The following is a 23,087-nucleotide window of genomic DNA, read 5'->3' on the forward strand; positions in this document are numbered from 1 at the left end:
TGCAGCAAAAGGGGAATAGGGCTGAGCGCTAGATGTAGGATGGATTTACCTTCTTTTGATTGTGATTGCTTTCTGTTGTGTGTGGTTGTGTTCAGGTTTGGTTGATATCCTATTTCCAGACATTCAGAAGGCTATGTAGTGTATGCGTTGGGACGCACAAATCCTGAGCCTAATGCTATGGGTTGTAGCCTTACATGTGTATTTTCAAGCGCAATGGACAGTTCATCTGATCTGCATATTTGCAAATGGACATATCCATATAAGTCTAAAACTAGACCTAATTTTGTGGCAAAAGTTTGTGAAAACGGTACATTCAGTAAAGTGAAAACAGTAAGTAAGTTTACTTCTACGTGTTAGTTCTTGTCGTAATATTTCCCCTTAGCAAATCAGGTCCAGCGATTGGGCTTCAGGACAGGAGCCGCGTAGGAAAGAGGAAGTTCCCACAGATCCTTATTGTCCATCAGCTCTGCCAAGTTGTTTTTTTTTTTGGGCAGAGCAAACAGAAAGATAGGAGCATTGGAGACTTCCCCTTCCTTTCTTTTGTAGCTCTGGACTTCACTGCATTTGGGTAAATACCATTGACGATGCGGGCCCAGGGGACGGGAGGGGGAAGCCTCAGCTGGTTTGTCTTGGCCCCTGCCTCTGTCTCTCCCTCTCTGTCGCCTGCACTGCTCCAAAAATCCCCAGAAGAGGGAGAGGCTTTGGATTAGGGCAATAAAATGTTTATGGGCCTCTTCATAACATTTATAGCCCAATGTCACTCTACTGTTTTCAAAGGAACTCCCAACATTCCAATGGTTTTATATCTTTAAAAACCTCTCAATGGGGATACCTTATACTGAACCACAGACAATGACAATTGACGTCCTATTAGATGTGCAGACACCTAGTAGTTCACACACTCTGACTTCTTTTCGACAAAATCAAAAGTGAGCTCTCGGAGAGCAGCAGTTTCCTAATTACAATATAAGTTACTTGTGATGTCATATCTAAAGGATCATGAAGAGATCAGTTGCCCAAAAATTACAGCTGATTATGTTTTAGTGGTATTATAAATAACATCTTTGGATTCACTAATCACCTATACATACATTTGGACAAATAGCAAATTCATGATGATGTTTCCAGTGGAAATGTGCCATGGGACTTTTGTAATGATCTGTGGGATTAAGTATGGACTAATTTGAGTTACATGAACTCTCAAAGGGGTTCATTCTTTTTAGGAAGTTGTGCATGTTAGCCTTTCTGCATTGCCATAAAACTTGCATTCTAATCTTCAACGCTCTACCCCTACTTTGTTTAATACTTAAGTAGAGCTAATTATGTCCTACTTTGATGTTGATGATTTGATTGTCTTATTTCCAGATCCTCTTTCTTCAGTTTGTGGACTGAGGTTGCTACATCGACGGCCCAAGCGCATCATTGGTGGCCTTAATTCTTTGAGGTATGTATTTTTCCACTCTTTAATCGGCACTGTCAATGAAAAATGCCAGAAAAATAAGATGGATCCCTCAAGGTATAAAGGAGAGCCACACAACTTCACTATAGACATGGCAGAACACTAACTTTCTGCTGTTTAAGAACAAGAAATCTGACTATGAAACACAAGCATGAAATCCGGTTCAGATTGAGTGGCAATGGGAGAGGGGTGGTTAGGGAGATTGACTGGTAGGGAGAGCTCCGTGATGGGGAGCTGTAGCCAGGGTACAGGCTGTAAGATTTGTGGGCTGGGCCGGACTGGTCGTAGCAGGCAGTGGGCGTTTCCCATTGGGCGGGAAGGGTGTGGGCCGTTTTTTGAGTAGTGGGGTCAGTTTTTGTTAATGGGGGCTGGTTTTACAGCAGCTGCAATATCGCCCCCCTCTAACAAAAGCAGCAGCAGTGCTTCTCACTAGCACCCCCTCAGCCCCTTCCTCCCCAGGATGATGGAGTAAGGACAGGGAAAGGATGAAGCAGGGAGTGGTGTGGTCAGAGAGGTGCAGGAAGGACGAGGTAAAGTGCAATATGTGGGCAGGTTGAAGTATGGGGATAAGAAGGGCAGGCTTGAAGAGGTGAAGACAGAGATAGGTGCCAGCTGTGAAGACAGAGATAAGTGCCAGCTGTAAGAGATGCGTGCAGTAAGTGCAGAGAAATGTGCAGGCACTGAGAGGTTCTGGCAGTATGAGAGGTGGCAGTAGTGGTACTGTCAAGAGGAGGATGAAGTAGGGATACATGCGGTCAGAGAGTTGTGGGCAGGAAGAGGTCAAGTGAAATGTTTGGCTAATGAGAGGTATGGGCTTAGAGGAATGGACTGAGAGAGGAGCAGAGAGAGGTAGGTGCAGGCTGGAATAGGTACTGACAAGGTACGGGCAGGGAGAGTTTGGACCTGGGGGGGGGAAAGGTGCCGGCAAGGAGAGGTGGGGTCAAAAAGGCCCAAGGTGAAATGGACAATCTTCACTATATTTATAAAAGACAATCCAATAAGTAATAACAAAATAAGGCATTGATGTCTAAAATTGAAATGTGCCACATTGGTACAACTTGTTTCAAGGAATGACAAAATGGCAGTTTTATGCTAATTTTTCAGAAAGCTTATGTGTGGTGTTGTAAAAGCAAAACTGTGTACCTGGAGTTAGTTTTGTTTTTAGTAGCAAAATTTCAGCAGGTCAATAGTAGTGAAAGATCTACAAAATCCAATTTTCAAAGACATGCTGCATAGCTGTGGTACTAAAGACATCCCATGAAAATGTATTTTCTGGGCTATTTATGCTGTTATTATTTTCTCTTCTAATTACTTCGACAGCACAAAACTTAGTACAATAGAAAGAAAATGTGGGTGACCTGGGCATATCCCAGGTCTCTACACCCCCTTTCCATCTTTAACTTCAAAGCTGTTTTGACAGTGAGAAAGCAGCCTTGGTCTCTGTTGTAGGTGGGATCATCCACTCTGGACTGAGACCATGTGTGGTCTACGAGCAAGTGTTTGTGTCTTCCAACTGGGATGGATTTAGATTCCTGCCTCTGAGGCGCGTGCCGCATCTGCTGACTGCTGGTAAAAGTTGTTGGATTTGGGAGAGGGCCAAAGCAAGACCTTTTAATGTTCTAATGGGATCTTATTTAAGCAAAACAATTTAACCAAATCCTTATGGGAAAGACCGGTTTTAATATTAGTCACATGTATCGGGGCACTTAAGAGCGAACATGACCTCACGTGACTAACATCCCTGTCCCAAATGAGGGTCAGGCATTAATTCATTCTCTCACAATCTAAAGCTTTTGGCACACGTAGTATTCTGATTTTGGCTTGATTAACATGTTCATTAACTTTATGACCTACTGTTTGTCCTTAATGCATCCAAATGGACATTAAGCTATAATGACCTTCTTTAGTCTGCCTCTTTCTTTTTTTCTCTTTCTGTGTTGAGAGAGTTACTCTTAGCAACTTTTAGATATTTCAATGGCTGGCGATTACCACAGCTCATGCACAACATACGTTTCAGGATTTAGCTTTATTGTATTTGTATGTAGTGGTTATGGTTGGATCTTGAGGGATGGTTCCCATCTGCATTGCACAGTGCAGGAATTAATGGAAACATCCTAGAAACAGATTTAGCGGCCTCACAAGTCTAATGGAATAAAAAGAAAATCATAACAATGGAGAGGCATGGGTCGGCCCTCTTTATCCACTGGTCTGTTAAAGTGTCTTTCACATGTTGCTTCCACCCACCACAGTATACCGGTTTGGCTGATGCTTGTTTTCATTTATATTTTTAATGTAGTTTTCCAGCACTCGCACATCAGAAAACAGTTTTATATATGGTGCACCACATGTACCCGAGAGATGCGAATGACAACCTCTATTTGATAAAGAGCAGTGACAAGAGAACAGTTCAGTGGCAAGATGAGACGCTTGCGGAGATAAACCTCTTTGGCCCTCTATGATGGGAGTATGTAATACACAAATGTCCTCCTCATCCTTTAAGTATATCCAGTTTATGACAGTACTCTGGTCACACGTGAGTTCATGGTTTTGACTGCTCAACTGCACTACATTTTTTAATGATGTTTTTATTAGGATTTATTCGGACATAAAAGGAAAGATAACAGGCTTCTCAACCAGACTACTCTGTGTAGAGTCTAGACTCCAATAGGAGTACTTGCCACCCAATGAGCACTGTAATAGCACCCAAGGCTCTCGGGCACCAGTGATAATTCAAATTTTCTCCCCAAAAAACTTCTAAGTAGAGACTCACTGTCCTGACACATTTAAAAAAGGTCTGAATATGTGTGATGATTTAAATAAGCCAAAGATTAAGAAATTACAGGGGTCAAGATAATTTGCACATCCCTCACAGTTGAAGCTTTTTGAGCTGTCATATTAACAAAGGGGTGGGTGCAGAGAAAAATATATCATTAAAAACAGCATATGCGGTCTGAGACCTTCTCAATAAGACTCATATTCAACTATAGGTCAAAAAAATTGGATGCACACCTTAGGCAAGAGGATTTCTCAATGCAGGTAACATTTGTTGATCAGTGTGGTTTTATGACCTGTGCTATCAACCTTTGATTGTGTGTTGTCTTGCCGCAAAATGTTATGCGTGCAGCATATTTTATTTATTTATTTATTTAGAAAGTTTTATATAGAGCGAACAAGACTCTTGTGAGTAACAGAGCGCTTTTTCAGGTCATAAGTGCAGATCTGAAAGTCATAAAGATTAAGCTAAACAGAGGGACAACTGAAGAGGGTGAAAACAGCATACGTCAAACATAAGATACAGAAAACCGTTACAGAGTTCATGTGAATTTAGCCATGAGGATCACTTTCAAATGCGGCAGAAGAAGGGTTCATTCTTGTTTCACTGGGTAAGGCATTCCAGATCCTAGGAGCCATACCAGAAAAGGTTCGGTTATAGTTTTTTTTTTGGGCAAATCTTTGTGGTTTCAGAAGAAGAGTCTTGTCACTCCTGGAGGCTCTGCTGCCCGTTGAGAGCACCAGTTTCTGAGCTAGGTAGTGGGGGGCATTGTGGTGGAGGGCCTTGTGTGTCATACAAGCGATTTTCAGATGTATTCTGGCCTCAAACGGAAGCCAGTTGAGTGCTCTCAGGTCTGGTGAAATGTGTGAGTTTCTCTTTGAGCCAGTGATGAGTCTCGCAGCAGAGTTGATCGTGGCTCTTAGTGGGGCTGTCGATGCCCTCGGGAGTCCGCAAAGGGTAACCGCCCCATATTCCACACAAGGGATTACTAGTGCTTGGACCGCTAGTTTGAAATCTTGGGCCGGTAGAAAGGGTTTTAGTTTTCGAAGAGTCTTCAGATGGAAGTTAGCTCCTTTTGTGGCGGCGCTGATATGTTTCTGCTTCTTTAGGTTACTGTCAAGCGTGACCCCCAGAGATTTCGCTGAGTCCACGACTAGCGGATGACCATTAAGAGCTGTTAGGTGTTTCATCCATTCCAGTATAATTGGAGTTTTGTTGGGGGGAGCGATGAAGAGGAATTCAGTTTTGAGGGAGTTTAGTTTCAAGTGGTTTTCGGCCAGCCAGGTTTGGGTTTTTTGTAACGTGGAGTTGAGTGATTTGATGTCATCAAGAGAATGAATCTTGATGTAGATTTGGGTATCGTCAGCGTACATGTGGAAGTGAATTTTGGCGAGGCTGAGAAGATCGGTGAGTGGTTCCATAAAGAGGTTGAAAAGGGTGGGAGAGAGAGAAGAGCCTTGAGGAACTCCTAACGTGACTGGCACGGGGTTGGACAGAGTTTGGTTGACCTTGAAGCTTTGGGATCTATATTGCAGGAAAGAAGTGAACCAGTTAAGAACAGAACCAGAAATTCCCATTCTGTTTTTCAGAATGAGCAGGTTGTTGTGTTTGACGGTGTCAAAAGCTGAGGATAGATCGAGTAGAATTAGTAAACAGGCTTCGTTTTGGTCTAGGATTTTTAGCGCGTCGTCTAGAATATGTGTCATAGCAGATTCAGTGCTATGATCTGCTCGGAAGCCTGATTGAAACTGGTTAAGTAGGTTGAATTGAACAATGTGGCTGTTCAGCTGTGAGTTAACGCATTTTTCCAGGAGTTTGGCAAGCATTGGAATGTTGGAGATCGGGCGATAGTTGTTTGGGTCCGAAGGGTCAGTTGTAGGTTTCATAAGGATCGGTGAGACCTGACCTGTTTTCAGGCTGTCTGGGATGGATCCTTGAAGAAGGGACGAATTGATGATCTTAGTCCAGAGGGGTAGAACTAGGGGAATGAAGTCTTTTAGGTAATTAGCCGGGAGCGGGTCTATGAAATGATTGGAGGGTTTCAGAGAGGTTAACGTCTTTAATATGTGATATTCACTGTAAGTGTTAAAGTGGGACCAAGTTGCGTTGTTTTTTAGTTTACATTTTGGGAGGTAATTTTCTTGAGCCTCTGCCAGGGGCAGAGATGGGTTCTTTTTCTGGTTTGTGATGTCTAAGAGGTCTTTTCGTAGGTCTGATTTAATGGATTCCGTCTTGCATTCAAAGACCATGTTTTCAATGTCCTATACCACTAACCACATTTGTTATGCTGTCCTATGCACATAAGGAGCCTTGTTCACCTTGATGGACACATTGCCACCTGAAGTAGTTACACTCACAAGTAGTAGAGCACATGTTGTCTAACTGCATGATTTAATGGTATCATATAAGCATACCACATTGCTGAGATACAATATAGGAAAATACTTCTAAATCACTGGAGAACTGGCACAGACTGCCATGGTTCAGGGCCTCGAATCACCGACACAAAGCACACTTTAGAGTAACACACTAGAGACGCAGCCACAGCACATGGTGTTCATTTAGCTGCACTCAGTAAAAGTCACCCATGCTGAAGGAGAAGCATTTTGTAACATTTGTGCAAATGGTCGCTCGTTTCAAGTTAACTAGTCCGGGTAGCAGATCTTTTCGCGTCTTGGCACCCAGATTATGGAATAGTCTACCCCATCACTTGAGGACCGTATCGAATCATCAGAGTTCTAGAAAGCAGCTGAAGACCTGGCAGTTCTAGGTGGAAGAAATTCTGCCTCTGCTGATTCGCGATAGGATTGCTGGGAAGCGCTTGAGCTGGAATGTCCCTATGTCCCTATGTGACATCCAATATGATGTGAAGGTAACAAGATTGAAAGCAGGCAAAGCCAACAAAGTCTTCCATACTAAGGTAAAAAAAAGTGAGGGCCATTTAATCATGTATTACATTGCTTAGACATAGCAGAAGTAGTGTATGAAGTACTATTTTAAAAATAACTTGTGTGTGTGCTGCTGTTGGCTGTCACTTTCCTGACCGGATGTGGAATTGCAATTATGGTTATGAATTCCTCCATCGGTCATGACTGTCATGGTCTTAATACCACAGTAGAATCAAATGGTCTACTGAACAAATTTGGAGAAAAATTCAGCAAAGTATGGAATGATTTAGAATGTGCAGCCGCATATCATTAGTAAATGGATCCCTGGCAATACTACAAAGTGAAGATATTATCTTAGGTAACTATTTTGGGTAGCATGGTGTTGGGGATATAGGGCAGAAAAACTCCAATTGATTGCTTTATGGAAGTGGACCCGATCAAGTACCATTTATAAGAAACCATATTTGGCCAATAATATCTTGCAGTCCTTGATTTTTTTAAGGACTGTTTATATTGCCAACCATCTTGAAATGGCATAAATTATCTACACTGAACAGAAGCTCGCTGTGCGTTAAGACTTCGCCTGACAGAGAGGCGGTAGTGAAGTCTGTGATACAAGAGATTTGAATGGTGCAGAAGCATCAATCCGCAATATAATGAAGGTTATGTTGTTTTCTTTTGCTTGACTAATGTCCATCTTTATGTTTGTTTTGTAGAGGTGGCTGGCCCTGGCAAGTTGCCCTGAGACTCAAGTCCTCCCATGGAGATGGAAGGCTGCTGTGTGGAGCCACACTCATCAGCAGCTGCTGGGTGCTCACCGCCGCACATTGCTTTAAAAGGTAATCTTGCATAATCAGGCGGAAAGTAATGCTGAGCGGAATTACTTTGTTATCATGCTCCAAGTTTCACATTCCAGATTTAGGTAAAGTGGGTTTTCCCAATTAATAATGCTCAGATTCAGACTACATACTGGAACTTACTTTGTAGTTTACAGGTTATCATTAAATACTCAGGAAAAGAGAAAAAAGGCAAAGTGATGGAGAGGTGACCCATTGGAGCGTAGGGGCACTTGCCTTCACACAGAGGTTTACCTGCCAATTAAGAGCTCCCTGATGGGGGTTTAAAAGTTATTGCTTCTGCATTCCCATCAAGGACCACCAGCCAATTTGGACTCCCACCGCCTCAACAGGAATCACTGGCTGAAAGTGCTTGTTAGATCAAGCCTAGTGCTGTGCGCATGCACTGCGCTGCTCTAGGAGAGGGCTCTTGGAATCACTCCAGACCTTCACTCGTGCATGTGGCGGCCTCCGGTTTGCGGGAGCAAGCAGGGGCGCGCAGGGTGCCATCTGTTCTGTCACTTTCGCGGCCGCGTGGCCGCGCTTCACACACCAGCACCTCGATCCGGCGAAAGCTGCATCCTCTGCCATGCAGAGACATAATCTACCATCCAGTAGTTTGGTTGCGCCAAAGTCACTGTCACTACTTGGACTGAATGCACTGCTCTCCATGTGTGGGGTGTGCTCTACATAGGACAAATGTAATAAACTACTCACTTATGAGGTGATTGTGCTAATTTAGTAAAGTAAGTTTCTCATGTGCTTTAGCGTCTAACTTGAACTAATGGTAAATTAGAAGCAGTATGATATTTGGTTTTTCCCTTTTGTGTGATTAATGAGACTTCTCGTACACTTGGCTTCACTTGGGGGAAACCAGGAGGCCCCTACGTCAGGCATGCACACATGAGGATTGTACGTGTTTCCAAACCGCGGGAGATTAGTGCCCAGTACTTTCACACATAATTAGTGGCAGGAAATAGTCATTGCTAGCAGGATTTGTGAACCTGTAAGCTGCTTGCACCTCCCAAAAAAGGTTATTTTTGGGGAAAAGGAATTGAAATGCGCGAGAGGTATAGCGCTGTGTAGATTACCCTCTGAACTAGGACATTCATCCCGTGCAAAGTGTTCTCTGTATCACACCGTTTGTCACTATCGCTTTGTAGCAAGCCGAAGGAGTTCAAAGTACTCGAAGGTGGCAGGTATTCTACTTCAGCTGACCGACATGGCGAAGCCTTTAATGTACTTACTCAAAAGGTTAGATCCGCCCTAATAGTATAGCCACAGTCTTTCTGTGTGATGCATCTGATGTCATGTCGTCACATGGATGCGGTGCACGTAGTCCTCGGTGATTTACTTTGGGTAAAGCAAAAATGGTCCAAGAGGGTTTCGATAAAGGTTTGGGGTTCCAAGAAAATATTTTTTTATTTATGTTGCGATCGTTATCGTAAAAAAAGTTAATCTATGAGTTGTAATGGCGTTTAAACAGATTATGCAGTGTGCAAACAATTTCGGGGAGTTTTAACCAATTTATTATTTACAAGTGAAACATTTTTTCCAACTGGTGCACAAGTTTTATGCTTTTTCACATGGCACACGTGCACATAACTTTTATAATATTTTCATTAAATTTGCATGGAAGCCTATCCTTGGTGTGTGTGGCCTTTCACCACTGCACATAAAGTAGCAGTAGATGATGTAGCACCCAGGATAATGTGCTGCATTGCTAAATACTTATGAGGTCCAAATGGCGAGACCTATTGGCTATGCCAATGCTTGTTCTCATGTGGCAGAAGCATTTTCATCAGAATGGTCATCCCAGACGTGGGGCTTTCTCGACTCAATTGGCCTATTGCTGGAAGATGGTCTTTGTGCTAAATCTTTCACAGCCTTAGGCGATTTCAACTTTCATTTAAATGACCCCTCGGACCCCGAAACAGCTCGATTAGTTGACATTATGAGTGCCGTTGACCTTCGGCAACAGGTATCTGGACCTTCTCATAGGGCCGGCCACACCTTGGATGCGATTTTTACTAACTCTCCCGGCCTGTCAATTGTGGGCAATATGCCTTTACCCTGGACCGACCACTCGGCAATCCTCTTTGAGATTGCCCAGTCAGCCTCTCCACAAGTCCACTTAAATCACAGGGACGGGTTAGCTACCAGGCCTTGGAAAAATATCAATTCACTCAACCTTAGTAAAGCATTGACTATCTCAGTCCTTGATTTACCTTCCAACATAGAGGAAGCCGCTGCAGCCTATGATGACTGGATTAATTCGGCCTGTTGTGTTCTCGCCCCTCTTAAATGGTGCTTCCCGAAACGTAGAACTCCCTCTGCCCCCTGGTTCTCGCAGACTCTCCAAAAGTTGAAATCAGAATGTAAGTGTCTAGAGCGGTCATGGAGGAACGGTTATAACTCTATCAACAAAGATAGGTACAGATCCCGCCTCCTAGATTACAAGAACTTGCTACTAACCGAGAAAAAGGCCTACTTTTCTAAAAAAATCTTTGAAGCTAAATCTTCCGCAAAAGAACTTTTTAAAACAGTTACTGCCCTTCTCACCCCCCCCCCCCCCCAAACTCACCCCGCACAGCAGTTCTGAGTTCTGCAACACTCTGGAACACTTCTTCTTGTCTAAAGTAGTTGCTATTTTTACATCCTTTAATAAGTCCACAGGCCCCCCCTCTGATACAAGCTCTGACTCGATGCCCTCCAACATTTTCCCAACTTCTGATAATTTCACGCCTTTGTCCACTCAGGTGGTGGCCAATCTTTTGCTGGGCTGCAAATCTGGCTCTCCGAAAGATCCCTGTCCTGCCTCAATAATCAAACTGTCCCCTGAAATTATCACTAGTACCCTTACTCTACTTCTCAATCACATTATGGTATCAGGGCACTACCCCATGTCATGGAAAACCACTTCGATCTTACCTCTCTTAAAAAAACTAAATCTCGATCCAAAAGATCCTAACAGCTACAGGCCCATTTCCCGTCTTCCCTTACCGGCCAAAATCCTGGAGAAGGCGATGAATTCTCAACTCAGCCTTTTTATGGACACAAACAGTCTGTTGGACCATTCTCAATACGGGTTCTGGGCTGGGCACAGCACCGAATCGGCCCTGTTGAAAGCTACGGAAGAGATCAGGGAAGCCGTCGACCAGGGAGGCTCAGCTATCTTGATTTTGCTGGACCTGTCGGCGGCCTTTGATACGGTACACCATGATGTTTTAACAGATCGACTATCTAAGGCCGGGATACAGGGCTCTGCCCTGGCCCTCCTGAAGTCCTTCTTGACCAACAGAACTCAAAACGTGGACATGGGAACTTTTTCTTCCAAGTCTTTTGTGCTTCCCTGTGGAGTTCCGCAGGGGTCTTCTTTGAGCCCGACGCTTTTTAATGTCTATGTTAAACCTCTTGCACCTCTCATAAGATCTTTTGGCCTTAGGTTAACCTCTTATGCCGATGATACCCAGATCGTGATCTCCCTAAACAAAGGGATTGAAGCAACCAGAGCCTCTTCCTGCCAGGACTGTATGGCCGCCATCACCAGCTGGATGGCTGCAAATTGTTTGAAACTAAACGCTGGCAAAACTGAGGTTATCTTGTTCGGGAATAATCCCTGCCTCTGGTCCCTAGCCTTAGTGGCCTAGTGAATTGGGCTGACCGTCGCCCCCCCCCCCCCCCCCCCCCCGCTATGAAAGTAAAAGACTTGGGGGTGATTGTTGACAACAGGCTCTCCTTTGAGAATCAGGTTAATAAAGTGAAATCCACTTGCTTTTTAACCATTAGGACGCTGAGGAAAATAAAGCCTTACTTAACCACTGATAGCTTCAGGTCTGTTGTGTCCGCCTTAGCTCTGTCCCATCTGGACTACTGCAATAGCCTTTACCTAACGATTCACAATAAACATCTAAGCAGACTCCAGATGGCACAGAATGCGGCAGCTAGGCTGCTAACAAATACTCCCAAATTTGTGTCCGTCAGCAAAGGACTACGGGATTTGCATTGGCTACCCATGAAACTTCGGGTTCGTTCTAAGGCCCTATGTATAGCTCACAAATCTCTACACGGAGCCGGACCTCAGGACCTTAGAGATCGCTTCCAGTGGTATCTTCTGGGGAGAGCTCTTCGCTCCAGTGATGCCAAACTGGCTGTTAGGGCCAAAAAGGCTAACTGGGGTGGTAAGAGTTTTGTGCGTAAGGCCTCCTATGCCTGGAACGAACTTCCTTTTTTTCTCAGGTCCACCTCCGATCTCCTCTCCTTTAGAAGAGGTCTGAAGACCTGGCTGTTCTCAGTCTAGGCACTTACATCGTTTCTGGTTACGAGTTCTGTTCATTGCCTCTCCAGACACTCTGCTATAGCGCCAGGACACCTTCGGGTATTAAGGCGCTCTATAAGCTGATATAACATAACATAACATAACATAATGCTATAGCAGCCACTCTGCATTATTTTTGTTTCTCAGAAACAAATCTTCAGAGTGGCATTTGTTTATGAGAAGCAAAGATAATGTAAAACAATGTGCTGGGAGTTGTTCTTACTACCTGAGGAATGGTAGTCCAGGTAAAAAAAAAACATACACAGGAAGGCATTCACTAAACTTGGTGGGCCTACAGATTACTGACCCAACGGTTCTGAGGCAGATAAGTGTCTCAGACAGAGATGCTGACAGTGGAGCCAGACAATGCTCCTTCATCGCTCCCACCTTTAAGTGATGTAGGTGAACCAGTTGTTTGGCAGGCCCGGAGTCCTGACTGTCCACAGCGGGTCCCTTTCTCCTCCAAACTCAAGATGTGCCCCTAAGTGTTTGGATCTTTGGAAGAACACCAAAGTATAGGGGTCTAGGAAATATAAGTAACAGCTTTGATATATGATGTTAAATGATTTGTTGTTCCACAAATTGCCACAAGTTCTAAAGTTACCTCTCAATGATGACTGAATTGGACACCGATTGCCGAGACATTGACAGCGACCCACCGCACATACCTGATTTCCTGGACTTCGATGAAATTGGTCACAATGATCCCTTGAAACAAATACTCCCTGTAAATTGTAAACCTTAATAAAGTATCTTAGTTCACGGCCCAGTGGGTTTACTTGCCATCAATCATGCAGTTCTGTTGTTGCTAGTATTTCCGTACTCTCACAGTTATCAAAAGTGTAGGGAGCCACAGGCACCACCTGCTTTTTTAGTTGCCAGTATCCCATGAGGGCACCATTTCACTTACGTAGCAGTGATACATTATGATGCAAAACAGCAAGTAACTCCTGCGATGGTATGAATGTCTAGCCGCAGCTGTTAGAAACATCAGCACAAAATGCGCACAGTGTCAGAGCTAGATTCGTTAAGGATTATCACTGGGATCCATCATAAAACTCTAGCCAAGAGCCTTGTAAATAATAAACATAAGATTTCAAGAACCTGGTCATTCCTACCAAATCGACCCTTAATTCACTGGGAGAAGCTGTTCCTTAATAATTATGGTGCCACGTCATGGGCAACATGATTATCAGGTCACCTTTTGTTTCCTCAGGTAAATTGCTTGTTGTTGCTGAAACAGGAGCTTGTGATTAATTTCTGCAGCTTTTTGGATTCGCCTGGTAAGTTTATTCCATCTGAAACGGACTCAGATTGGAAGTAGTACAAGCATTCGCAAGCTTGCTTCCAGCTGGATCAATACATTCTTATTCCGTTTCACTTCACTTACATGTTCAGACCTCAGGAATTTTTGTGTTAACTGAAATATTGCAGTTTCTAGCAAGCCTCCTCCCCTCAACTTCCCATCCAAAACAGATTACTCTACTTATCTTAATATTTCAAAAGTAAATCATATGGGGTTTATCTTGGTAATAGTTCAAATTTTAATAGCTGTAGAAAGCATTATACTAACAGCATTGACGTGGCTTTCGCGATTGAACGATAAGTGAAATATCTTGGGGTCCTGCCATTGCAACAGCTTAAAACAGAATAAAAAGACAATTATGTGGACGTTTGAAGAGACCAGCTGTTCATCATCTGCTGTAGCAATAGCTGATTTAAGAACTTCAATGGAATATGGTTTTAGAAACTAAAACTGCAAGTGAAATCACCTTTTGGCTCAGTGAAGTCTGCTTAGTGGCCAGCAAAACTCTTCAGGTTTTGGATGGGGAGATGTTTTTAAGGTTTTGCAGAAGACAGGTATTTTTTTATATTGTTTTTTTTTTTGATTGAACCATGGAGGGTGTTGTATTTTATTATGTTGTCTATACGTGGACCATCAAGCCAAGTAGGACAACATTGGAAAAGTGACTATGAGAGCCAGGATTTTTTTCTGTTTTTTTTTCTAACCGCATGGGCACGTAAGAAGGCTTTATATACCATGATGACCCCTCTGAAGGAAACTCTTTGCATGATGGAAAGGTAAAGGTGAGATTTTGGCTTATTTTGAAGTGTCACTTTGAGGCCTATGTAATTATTGCATAATCAAATATTGATCAAGTGAGAGGTACATTAAAAATAAGAAAACGATTAAGGGGATCTTTAGAGATGCAACCTCAGTTTTTGGACTGTCAAGACAGTTCCTTGTCATGCCAGAGACAGAAGCTTCTCATGGTTTTATTTCAGATTGCAAGGCCAGAACATTCTCTACCAAATAAACTCGCCACTCCTTTTGGGATTAGTCGAAGACTGAAAATAGAGGGTTTGGTTTAGAGATGATAGGTATAGCACAAAATATTTTTTGCCATTGCTGTGGTGTCTTTGGTGCACAGTCTGTGCTGCAAACACCTTTCACCGCTGTTATCATAAAAGTGAATTTGTTGTGCTGGTAACATATAACAACCTTGTGTGAATTGAAAGCAGACAGGCTGGAGTTAGCCTACAACAGCAGTAAAGAAAGACAGCATAACAACTACAACACAATAAGGCAAACCATATTGCAGTAACACAACACCACAAATGCACAGTTCAAAAACACAAAATATTGAAATACAACATCAATAGAACACACCAACGCAATACAAATGCAACAAAACAGAACAACAACAAAATCACAACACAGTAACAAAATACAACAAGGAACCAAAAACACATTGGCAACACTTAAACACAACAGTGGTACACAACACACACATTGATAAAAATACCAAACCGAAAATATATTCCACAACAAAAAAACACATTTCAACACGGCACTGCCACAAAAAAAATACAATGCTGCAGCATATGCCAACAAAACACAATAATACAACATCACAAAATAACAACACATGCAACAAGACTACAGGATAACAATGTCATTATATTGTGTTGTTGTGTTAGGGTGTGATATGTGTTTTTGTGGTGCATTTGTTTGGTTTTGTATTGTATGCATGTGTAGTTTTTGAAGTGGTTTGGTATGTTAAGAGGATATGATATTTGTTAGAAATTGGGTCTCTAGTTGGCAGAGGTATGCACCCTGTCCAAGTAGGGACCGCAATTCTAGTCAGGGTAAGTCAGTTACACACTTAAATCAGCCCGTGCTCACCCTCTGGTATCTTGGCACAGAGCAGTCAGTCTTAACATAAGAGGCAATGTGTAAAGCAATTGTGCATACATGGATACAGCAACGCAATAAAAACACCACAAAAAATATTCCCCTATGAAGTATGAAAATAGTATCTCTTGTACTCTTTAAAACTAGATAAAAACAATAAGAATCCAATTAAAACATGTCATGTTACGAATACTTCGAGAATGTACAATGCTGAAAGATTCCTTGCGCTTTCAGTAGGTTCTTTACGGTTATTAAGGGGAAATGACAGAGATCCACTCAGTGGATTTGAAACAGACTTTCTCTCTGCGTCTGCGCGAAAGCAATGCTTCCAAAGTTATTACAGTTAAAATGCAATATCAAGTTTACGTGAGGCTGATCTAATCACTCCATTCGTGGCCGCCTGCAAGAGCGCTGGTGGGTGGCAGGGACCTTGTAAGTCCCAGAGTGCACAGTACCTTTCTCAGGGGATTGCAGCAGTGCTGTCGGCCTGGGGGGTTGGGACCCTCATTACTGTAGTTTCCCCTTGCTGGATACGATGCGGTGACTGGAGTCACGGAGGGCAGACACCTGTCTTTCCCTGATGCGTGCAGAGTGCACCAGATAGCACTGCACTGACTTCGGGCGGTGCTGCTTCGGCAAAGTTGACAAGCACGATGGTCTGCTCTCGAGCAGGCAGACACGGCGGTTCTTGATTGGCGCACTGCGCTGATGCGTGTGGGTGTCCAAAAGTGGCTACCAACACTCTGTGAAGGTCCAGGACTGGTTAAGGGCAAGTCAGGCAGAGTCAGACTTTGGATAAGCAGAGCCTAGCAGTGGTTATTTGTGCAAACAAATCTTTGATGTCCCTAAGATTTCATGAACAGGGAGCAAGCCAACAAGCCCTTGGAGTTACTTAGGTTACAAAAGGATGTAAAGAAGAGGTCCGGTCCTTCACACCACCCAGGTCAGAGGCAGCAGGCAGACACAGCGGAGCAGGTAGAAAAATGTCAGTCCCTCCTGTAGCCAAGCAATCAACAGGTAGCAGGCCAACACAGCAAAGCAGTTAGCAAAGTGGTAGTCCCTCCTGTAGCACTGCTCCTCTTCTTAGCAGAGTCTCCCTAGGACCCAGAAGTGAACTGGTGAGAGGGGGTCATAGACCAAATACTTATACCCAAATGTGTCCTTGAAGTAGAGGTAACAGCAAAGTAACTACAAAGCAAAGCATCTTTTCAGCCCAGCACTATCCGCCAGCCTATCTGTGGGGAATAAATCTGTGTTTTGTGTGAGGCCAGGTCACTACCTATTCAGGTGTACATGTCAGCCCCTCCCCTCCCTCTTGCCCAAGAAGACCCATCAGTATCCAGATGAATGCAAGATGCAGCTGAGTGTCCGGTACTTGCGGCTGTCTACAGGGACTGCACAAAGTGTAGCTGTTACCCCACCCCAGATGTGTATTGGAGACAGGCTGCAAGGCACACAAGAGAGCTAAGAACAGAGAAATGTTCATTTCATAAAAGTGGCATTTCTAAACTAGTAATATAAGATCCAACTTTACCACTAAAGAGGATTTGCCATTACCAATCCAATGATATAAAACATAAAGCAGCTACTCCCTGCAATCAAGAATTAAACTTATAAAGGATATTTAAGGAATTCCCAATGTCAAGCTATGAGAGTAGCAGGCCTCCCAGTAGTGAAAACAAACTTGGATGGTTGTCACTACCAAGGCATGTAAAATAAAAAGGTACATGTCCTATCTTTTACTTACACAGCACCCTGCCCTTAGGGCTACCTAGGTCCTACCTTAGGGGTGACTGATATGTAATAAAAGGGGATTTTACGACTTGGCAAGTAGTTGGAAATGGCAAGTCGACGTGGTAGTATACTGCTCCCACAGGCCCTGTAGTGGCAGGCCTGAGTCAGGTTTGAAAGGCTACTTCTGTGGGTGGCACAATCAGTACTGTAGGCCCACTAGTGGCATTTGGTTTACAGGCCCTGGGTATATGGTATACCCCTTTACTAGGGACGTATAAGTAAACCAAATATACCAATCATGGATAAACCAATTATCATCACCTTTTACATAAGAGCATTGCACTTTAGCACTGGTCAGCAGTAGCAAAGTGCTTAGAGTCCTAAGGCCTGCAAACCCAAAGTAAAAAAACGGAGGTCAGAAAGCAAAAAGTCACGGGAAACCACCCCCAAAAGATGCCAGGTATAACAATACTATTGTATTGTTATAGTGCTTTGTTGTGTTACAATGTTGAGTTTTATGTTCTTGCCTTACTATTGCATTGTAATGTCCTGTTGTAGTTGTATTATTATATGGTGTTCTGTTGTGGTTGTATTATTGTGCTGCACTCTACTGTTTTTGTACTGCTACTATGCTGTTTTGTTTGGTAATGCATTGTTATGTTGTGCTGACATCTCTTGTCTTGTATTATTGTGTTGAAATGTCATTGTATTGTCAATGTGTCATATTGTGCTCTGTTGCGGCTGGGGTGGTGTGTTGTTATTTTGTGTACTATTAGGTTTTTGTTGTATTATAGTTTTGTTGTACTAGTGTGTTGTTGTAGTGCTATGTCGTGTTGTGTAACTACTTTACAGAATCCAAGTAATTCTGTTACCAAAAGCAGCCCATTCCATGAAATGACAGTGTTAAGCAACCATTTACAACCGCCAAATACAAATACATACCACCACTCAATGTCTTCATATTTTAGGGCATCTCTTAGTCCGATACATAGCATTGACCATGTCGTATATCAGCACTTCCGCCTTTGTGATCCTGACTTCACTGCATATAGTTGCACATGAGAGAGGTGGGAGGAAAACTGTTTGTCCCACTGAGTTTTTGCAAGCATGAGGCCATCTATCTTTTTAATGCACAAAAGCAACACTTCAAGTGAGCAGGATTGTATGACAGCAGAACACTTACGATTTAATGATGTCTAGTAAATGTTGGAGGCTCTTGTTGAATAAAATTGTGCAGAGTGGGAGGCTTTTGCAACTCCGCTGTCACTCCAGTTGTTGGGGATGTCACTGAAGACGTTGCTGGCTATGTAAATGTCAACAGACCCATAGTGTGTGTATATTTTTAGGCGTGTGTTCTATAGATGTCATTATGTTTGGTGGGAGGTCATGATTAACAATAATAAAGGCGCATATGAAAGTGTATTCTCAGTTCAGAGGCGGTATGAGTGCAGGTACCCCTATTATTTTGAAAACATTGTTTTTTCACTGTTATTGAAGGGCCAGAAGGTTTGATCTGGATCTTAAGTTTTATGACAATGACTAGAGGGACAACGGATAGTTTATTGAGTGTGGGAATTAATAATTTTAGGATTAGAGACAATTTCTTCCCAGGATGATTTGTTGGCTATGATGGGAAGAGTTGAAAGGAAGGAATATTTTTTGTGCTGTGGTAGGATGAACAAGATGGATCAAGCCCGATCCTAGCTTACCTTTGGACGTGGGGTCCGAGGAGGATCTGTTGTTGTTGGGGAGCTGCTGGACAAAGTGGTGGTAAAGATTTTTACCTTCAGACTTATTTACTTTTTTGGAAATCAAAAATCTCAAGTGGGAAGAAGATGCAAGCTGTAGTCCAAGAGGGCTTCACCAGGCCAGATGCCTTCGCCAAGAGGTCAATCTGAACAGGATTTGCTGCTGCGCACAGGAATGTAGTGGAAGCTGCCATGGAGTCAGGCCGACCGGTGACGCACCTTGGGTGAATCGGCTGGCAGGTAGGTCCCACTCTTATATCAGTTCCCAGGGCATTTTTTGGTGAAAATGTTTCAAAATACCAGGTTTTAGGGTTAGGCAGGAGCAGTACCTCCAACATCACTACCAAAGGTCCAGAAGTGGGGGAGAACCAACTGGGAGGTTAGGACTTACTCCATCAGAGGCCAAGTGCAGGGTTGAAGTTCCCTTGAGCCTATTATATCCCTATCGCTCACACAGAAGGCCAGCCAAACTAGCCCTTGGAGTCACTTCTGGTGGTTCAGAGTTCAAGAAGCTGGTCTAGGTATCCTTCAAGCAGCAAGGAAGGCCCTCAAGCAGCATGGCAGTCCTCAGGGGGTCCAGGCAGTCCTTCTAAAGTCTTCCACAGGTCAAGGAGTGTACTGAAAAGTTGCTCTGAGGGTTCAATATTTACACCTGGTGCCAACCTCTGAAGTGGTGGGGGGGAGGCTTCCTTCTACTACCCCCAAATCTGGTTCTGGAAAGTTGTTCCCTTCCACTGCTAAAGCCTCAAGAAGTCTGGGGTGACAAACAACTAGTGTCAAGTTCCTTTGTATTGAAGTGTAAGTGGCACAGGGAACAGCACCGCCCCCAGCCATCCTGGCAAAATGGCCCATCCTGTCAAGAACTAGTCACCTTTGTCTGAGAGGAATACACAAAGCCCAACAGCAGAGCAATTGATAGTCATGTGACCTGGAATACTGCCAGAAGGCACAAATGGGTAAGACGAAATAATGCCAACTTTCTAAAAGTGCCATTTACAGAATTGTGACTTCAAGTTTAATTTTACCATTAAAGAAGATTTTAAATTATTACTCCTTTGAGTCCAAGCATGATATTTCTACCTGCTCCCAATCAAAAGTCAGCACTTATTAAATGTAGTAAGGCAAACCAATGTTATCTGATGGAAAAGGTAGGCATTACAGTAGTGAAAAACGGATTTAGGAATTTTTCACTACCAGAACATGTAAAACTTAAGTTTAATTGAAACAAACATTATTTTCTGGTGATTATGGTAAATTGCTTTCTTCAGTAACAGCTGTAATGAGAACGCTGTTTTAATGAAACTATTTAGATTAATTGGAGGCCAATATTTACAGCAGAGCTTTAGAGTGATTTGACATATTAAATGTAAAGTTATTGAATGAGATATGTGAATGCTTTTTGCAGGAAAAACAAAATGCAGAGGTCTGTGGCTAAGGTAACACTGGCTTAATAAAATTGCAAAGCTGGCAGGTTTCTCTGTCATGTAAATTGTCACACCCAATCCTCCTCCCATCAGTAAATGTGAGGTCGATTAAAACAGCACCTTGTCCTGCCAACATGAACACAGAAATAATATATGTCGGCCCACTACAGAAAAGAAACCAAATGTTGAGTCTTGAATCAGAATACAGTGCTTTTTGGTGATAGGCTGACAGCAGATCTACGGTGTAAAATACTTCAGCACCCTTTAGTGTCATTAGCATTTTACCAGAATAATGCTTATTCAACCAAATTTCAGCAAATAGATTGTGTAGATACACACTGATCACAGATTCCTAATGGGTGTCTGTGCTAGTACAACTGGTGCTAGCCACTAGGAGGCATTTATATTTTTAATTATATCATTATATCGCCCTAGAACAATCTCTCAAGTTCTTTTTTTCCAGAGTTTTCACATTAATAGCAGCACCTTTCTAACTTTGTGTGCTTTAAGAACTGCCCTCTGCTTCAAGAATATTATACGCACAAAACTTGTGTCAATGAATACTTCTGGATACTTTGACTCCCATTTAATATTGGCATCATCATCTATTTCATCCAATTTAGCTCCCAAAACGTGTTCTGAATAAACAGAACTGAGTTTTATCAATAAAGCTGTTGTAGAGGCAATCTTACCAAACAAGACCCTTCAATGGAATCACACATCGTTTCCCTTACCTTCACCCCCTTGAAATCTAAAATAGCCTAAAAAAATCCCACCACTTCAATCGTTTTATTACCATATGCTACCAATTTTATACTGGGTAGTTTCAATTCCAGTTTGACAAATATAGGTAAGAATTTCTCACCGATGAGAGTACCTCTTGCCTCTGAATTAGTTAATACTTCCACTTAGTCACCATCGGATTAGATTTATTTATCTATTTCCCCCCTTCACTCATTCGCAGAATAAATTCATCTGCAACTACAACACTCTCACTACTTCTACTCCCTTCACAATCAGACTATTTTCCTTGCATATGCGATAATGATGTCATCTATTTTTGCCTTCATATACTTGAGTGATGGCAAGATAATCCTTCTCCTGTGCAGAGTTCTCCATCATGTTGAATTTGTATACAGTGTGAATGGATTTCAAGCTAGGAAATCATATTATTTCATTTCACAACTATTAAAGTAAGGACGCATTCATTGTTGCTCAAGGACTGGGAGGTCTTAGAGCAGGTTGCTAAGCATAATTGAGAATATTGAAAAGATATTGAGGAGGGTTATTTTTAATCGTTTACAAACATGGGCTTTGGACAATAAGATTTTATCTGCGCACCAATATGGTTTTTGTCCTGGGCTGGGTACAGTGGATCAGTGCTTTGAACCTACATCTGATAGTAAGTAAGTATACTGACGCCAAGCGCTGTCCACTGTACCTGGCCATTATGGACCTCTCCACCACATTCGATTCTGTAAATAGAACTCAATTTTGGCTGATGTTGAGCAAATTGGGGGTGAATATTGCGCTGGTCAATTTTTTGTATGGCCTCCATGAAACTTTGAGTGCTAAGGTTAGATATGTCCAGTCAGAAGAACTCTCTAACTCATTTATTTTAGCTAGCTTGTGCGCCAAGGGTGCGTGTTGGCACAGTTGCATTTTATCTTGTATATAAATAATTTAGGAGCTTGTTCAGCAGAGTCAACTAAAGATCTGCCAAAAATTGATAGCGTAGCCGTCCCGGCTTTGTTATATGCTGATGACGTGGTATTGATAGCTAGAACACCACGCGCCCTATGTAGTTTGGTTGACTCATTTGTGTCCTTCATGAAGACATTAGATATAAAAAACAATACGAGGAATCTAATATAATGGCTTGTCCCCTGGAAAGGGAGCTTTATCAGTACTAAACTTGGGAGACAAACAGCTTAGTGGAGTCATGAGTTTTTGCTACCTAGGCCTGGCGTTTGATGCAAGTAATTGATGGCAGACGCAAGTAATTACTGCACGTCGAAAACTAGGAAGGGCAGAGGATTCTCTTTTCAATTTGGCTAAGATGGATGGTGGGTCCACTATTTCTCCTTTTCTCAAACTATACAAAATGCAGTGTGTCCCCACAGCCACTTATGGAGCTGGGGTTTGGGGGTTTTATAATGCTGCCGCAGTCCAGGTGGAAGAAAACAGAATCTGCAGAAGATTCCTGAATCTCCCTCCATCTAGTGTCACTTTTATTTTACATTCCGAATTAAACCTAGAGCACATACACTATAGTGTTAAGTTGCCCCCCTGTTGCTCTGGGACAATATTTGGAGCAATAGGGAGGCCAGTTTAAACAGGGAAGTCATCAATGACTGCCTGATTTCAGATGAGGGACTTTCCATACCCTGGTTGTGATATGTGCAAAATTCATTGAACGATATTGACCTTTTAGAACTGCTCTGCACCCCCAGTTTGATTAATAAAGCTAGTAGAAATGTAGTGAAACAGAGATTCTTTGATCATGTTTCTTCTTTGTGGTTCCAGGAGATTGTGAACAAGCATACTGTTTGTTATAATTACACCACGTTTACTATGGGTGACATTTATTTATTTACTTGAGTTTTATATAGCGCTGGCTAGACCCGTAGGTATCAGAGCGCTTTACATGAGGAAAGTTACATAAGTTACACGTTACACATTGTTACAGAAGATACAACAGATTATAAGTT

General features: G+C 42.7%; 1 protein-coding gene across 1 annotated transcript in view; it reads left to right on the forward strand.

The window, feature by feature from the left end:
• PRSS12 (serine protease 12) overlaps positions 1-23,087 on the forward strand; it is a 474,415-nt gene that overhangs the window by 376,400 nt on the left and 74,928 nt on the right. The window contains exons 10-11 of the mRNA XM_085634365.1: positions 1,366-1,444; positions 7,837-7,959. Of these exons, the coding sequence (XP_085490491.1) occupies positions 1,366-1,444; positions 7,837-7,959 (202 nt within the window). The remainder of the gene's footprint in view (positions 1-1,365; positions 1,445-7,836; positions 7,960-23,087) is intronic.

Source organism: Triturus cristatus, chromosome 2_1 (assembly GCF_964204655.1).
Source record: "Triturus cristatus chromosome 2_1, aTriCri1.1, whole genome shotgun sequence".
NCBI classification, from domain to species: Eukaryota; Metazoa; Chordata; class Amphibia; order Caudata; family Salamandridae; genus Triturus; species Triturus cristatus.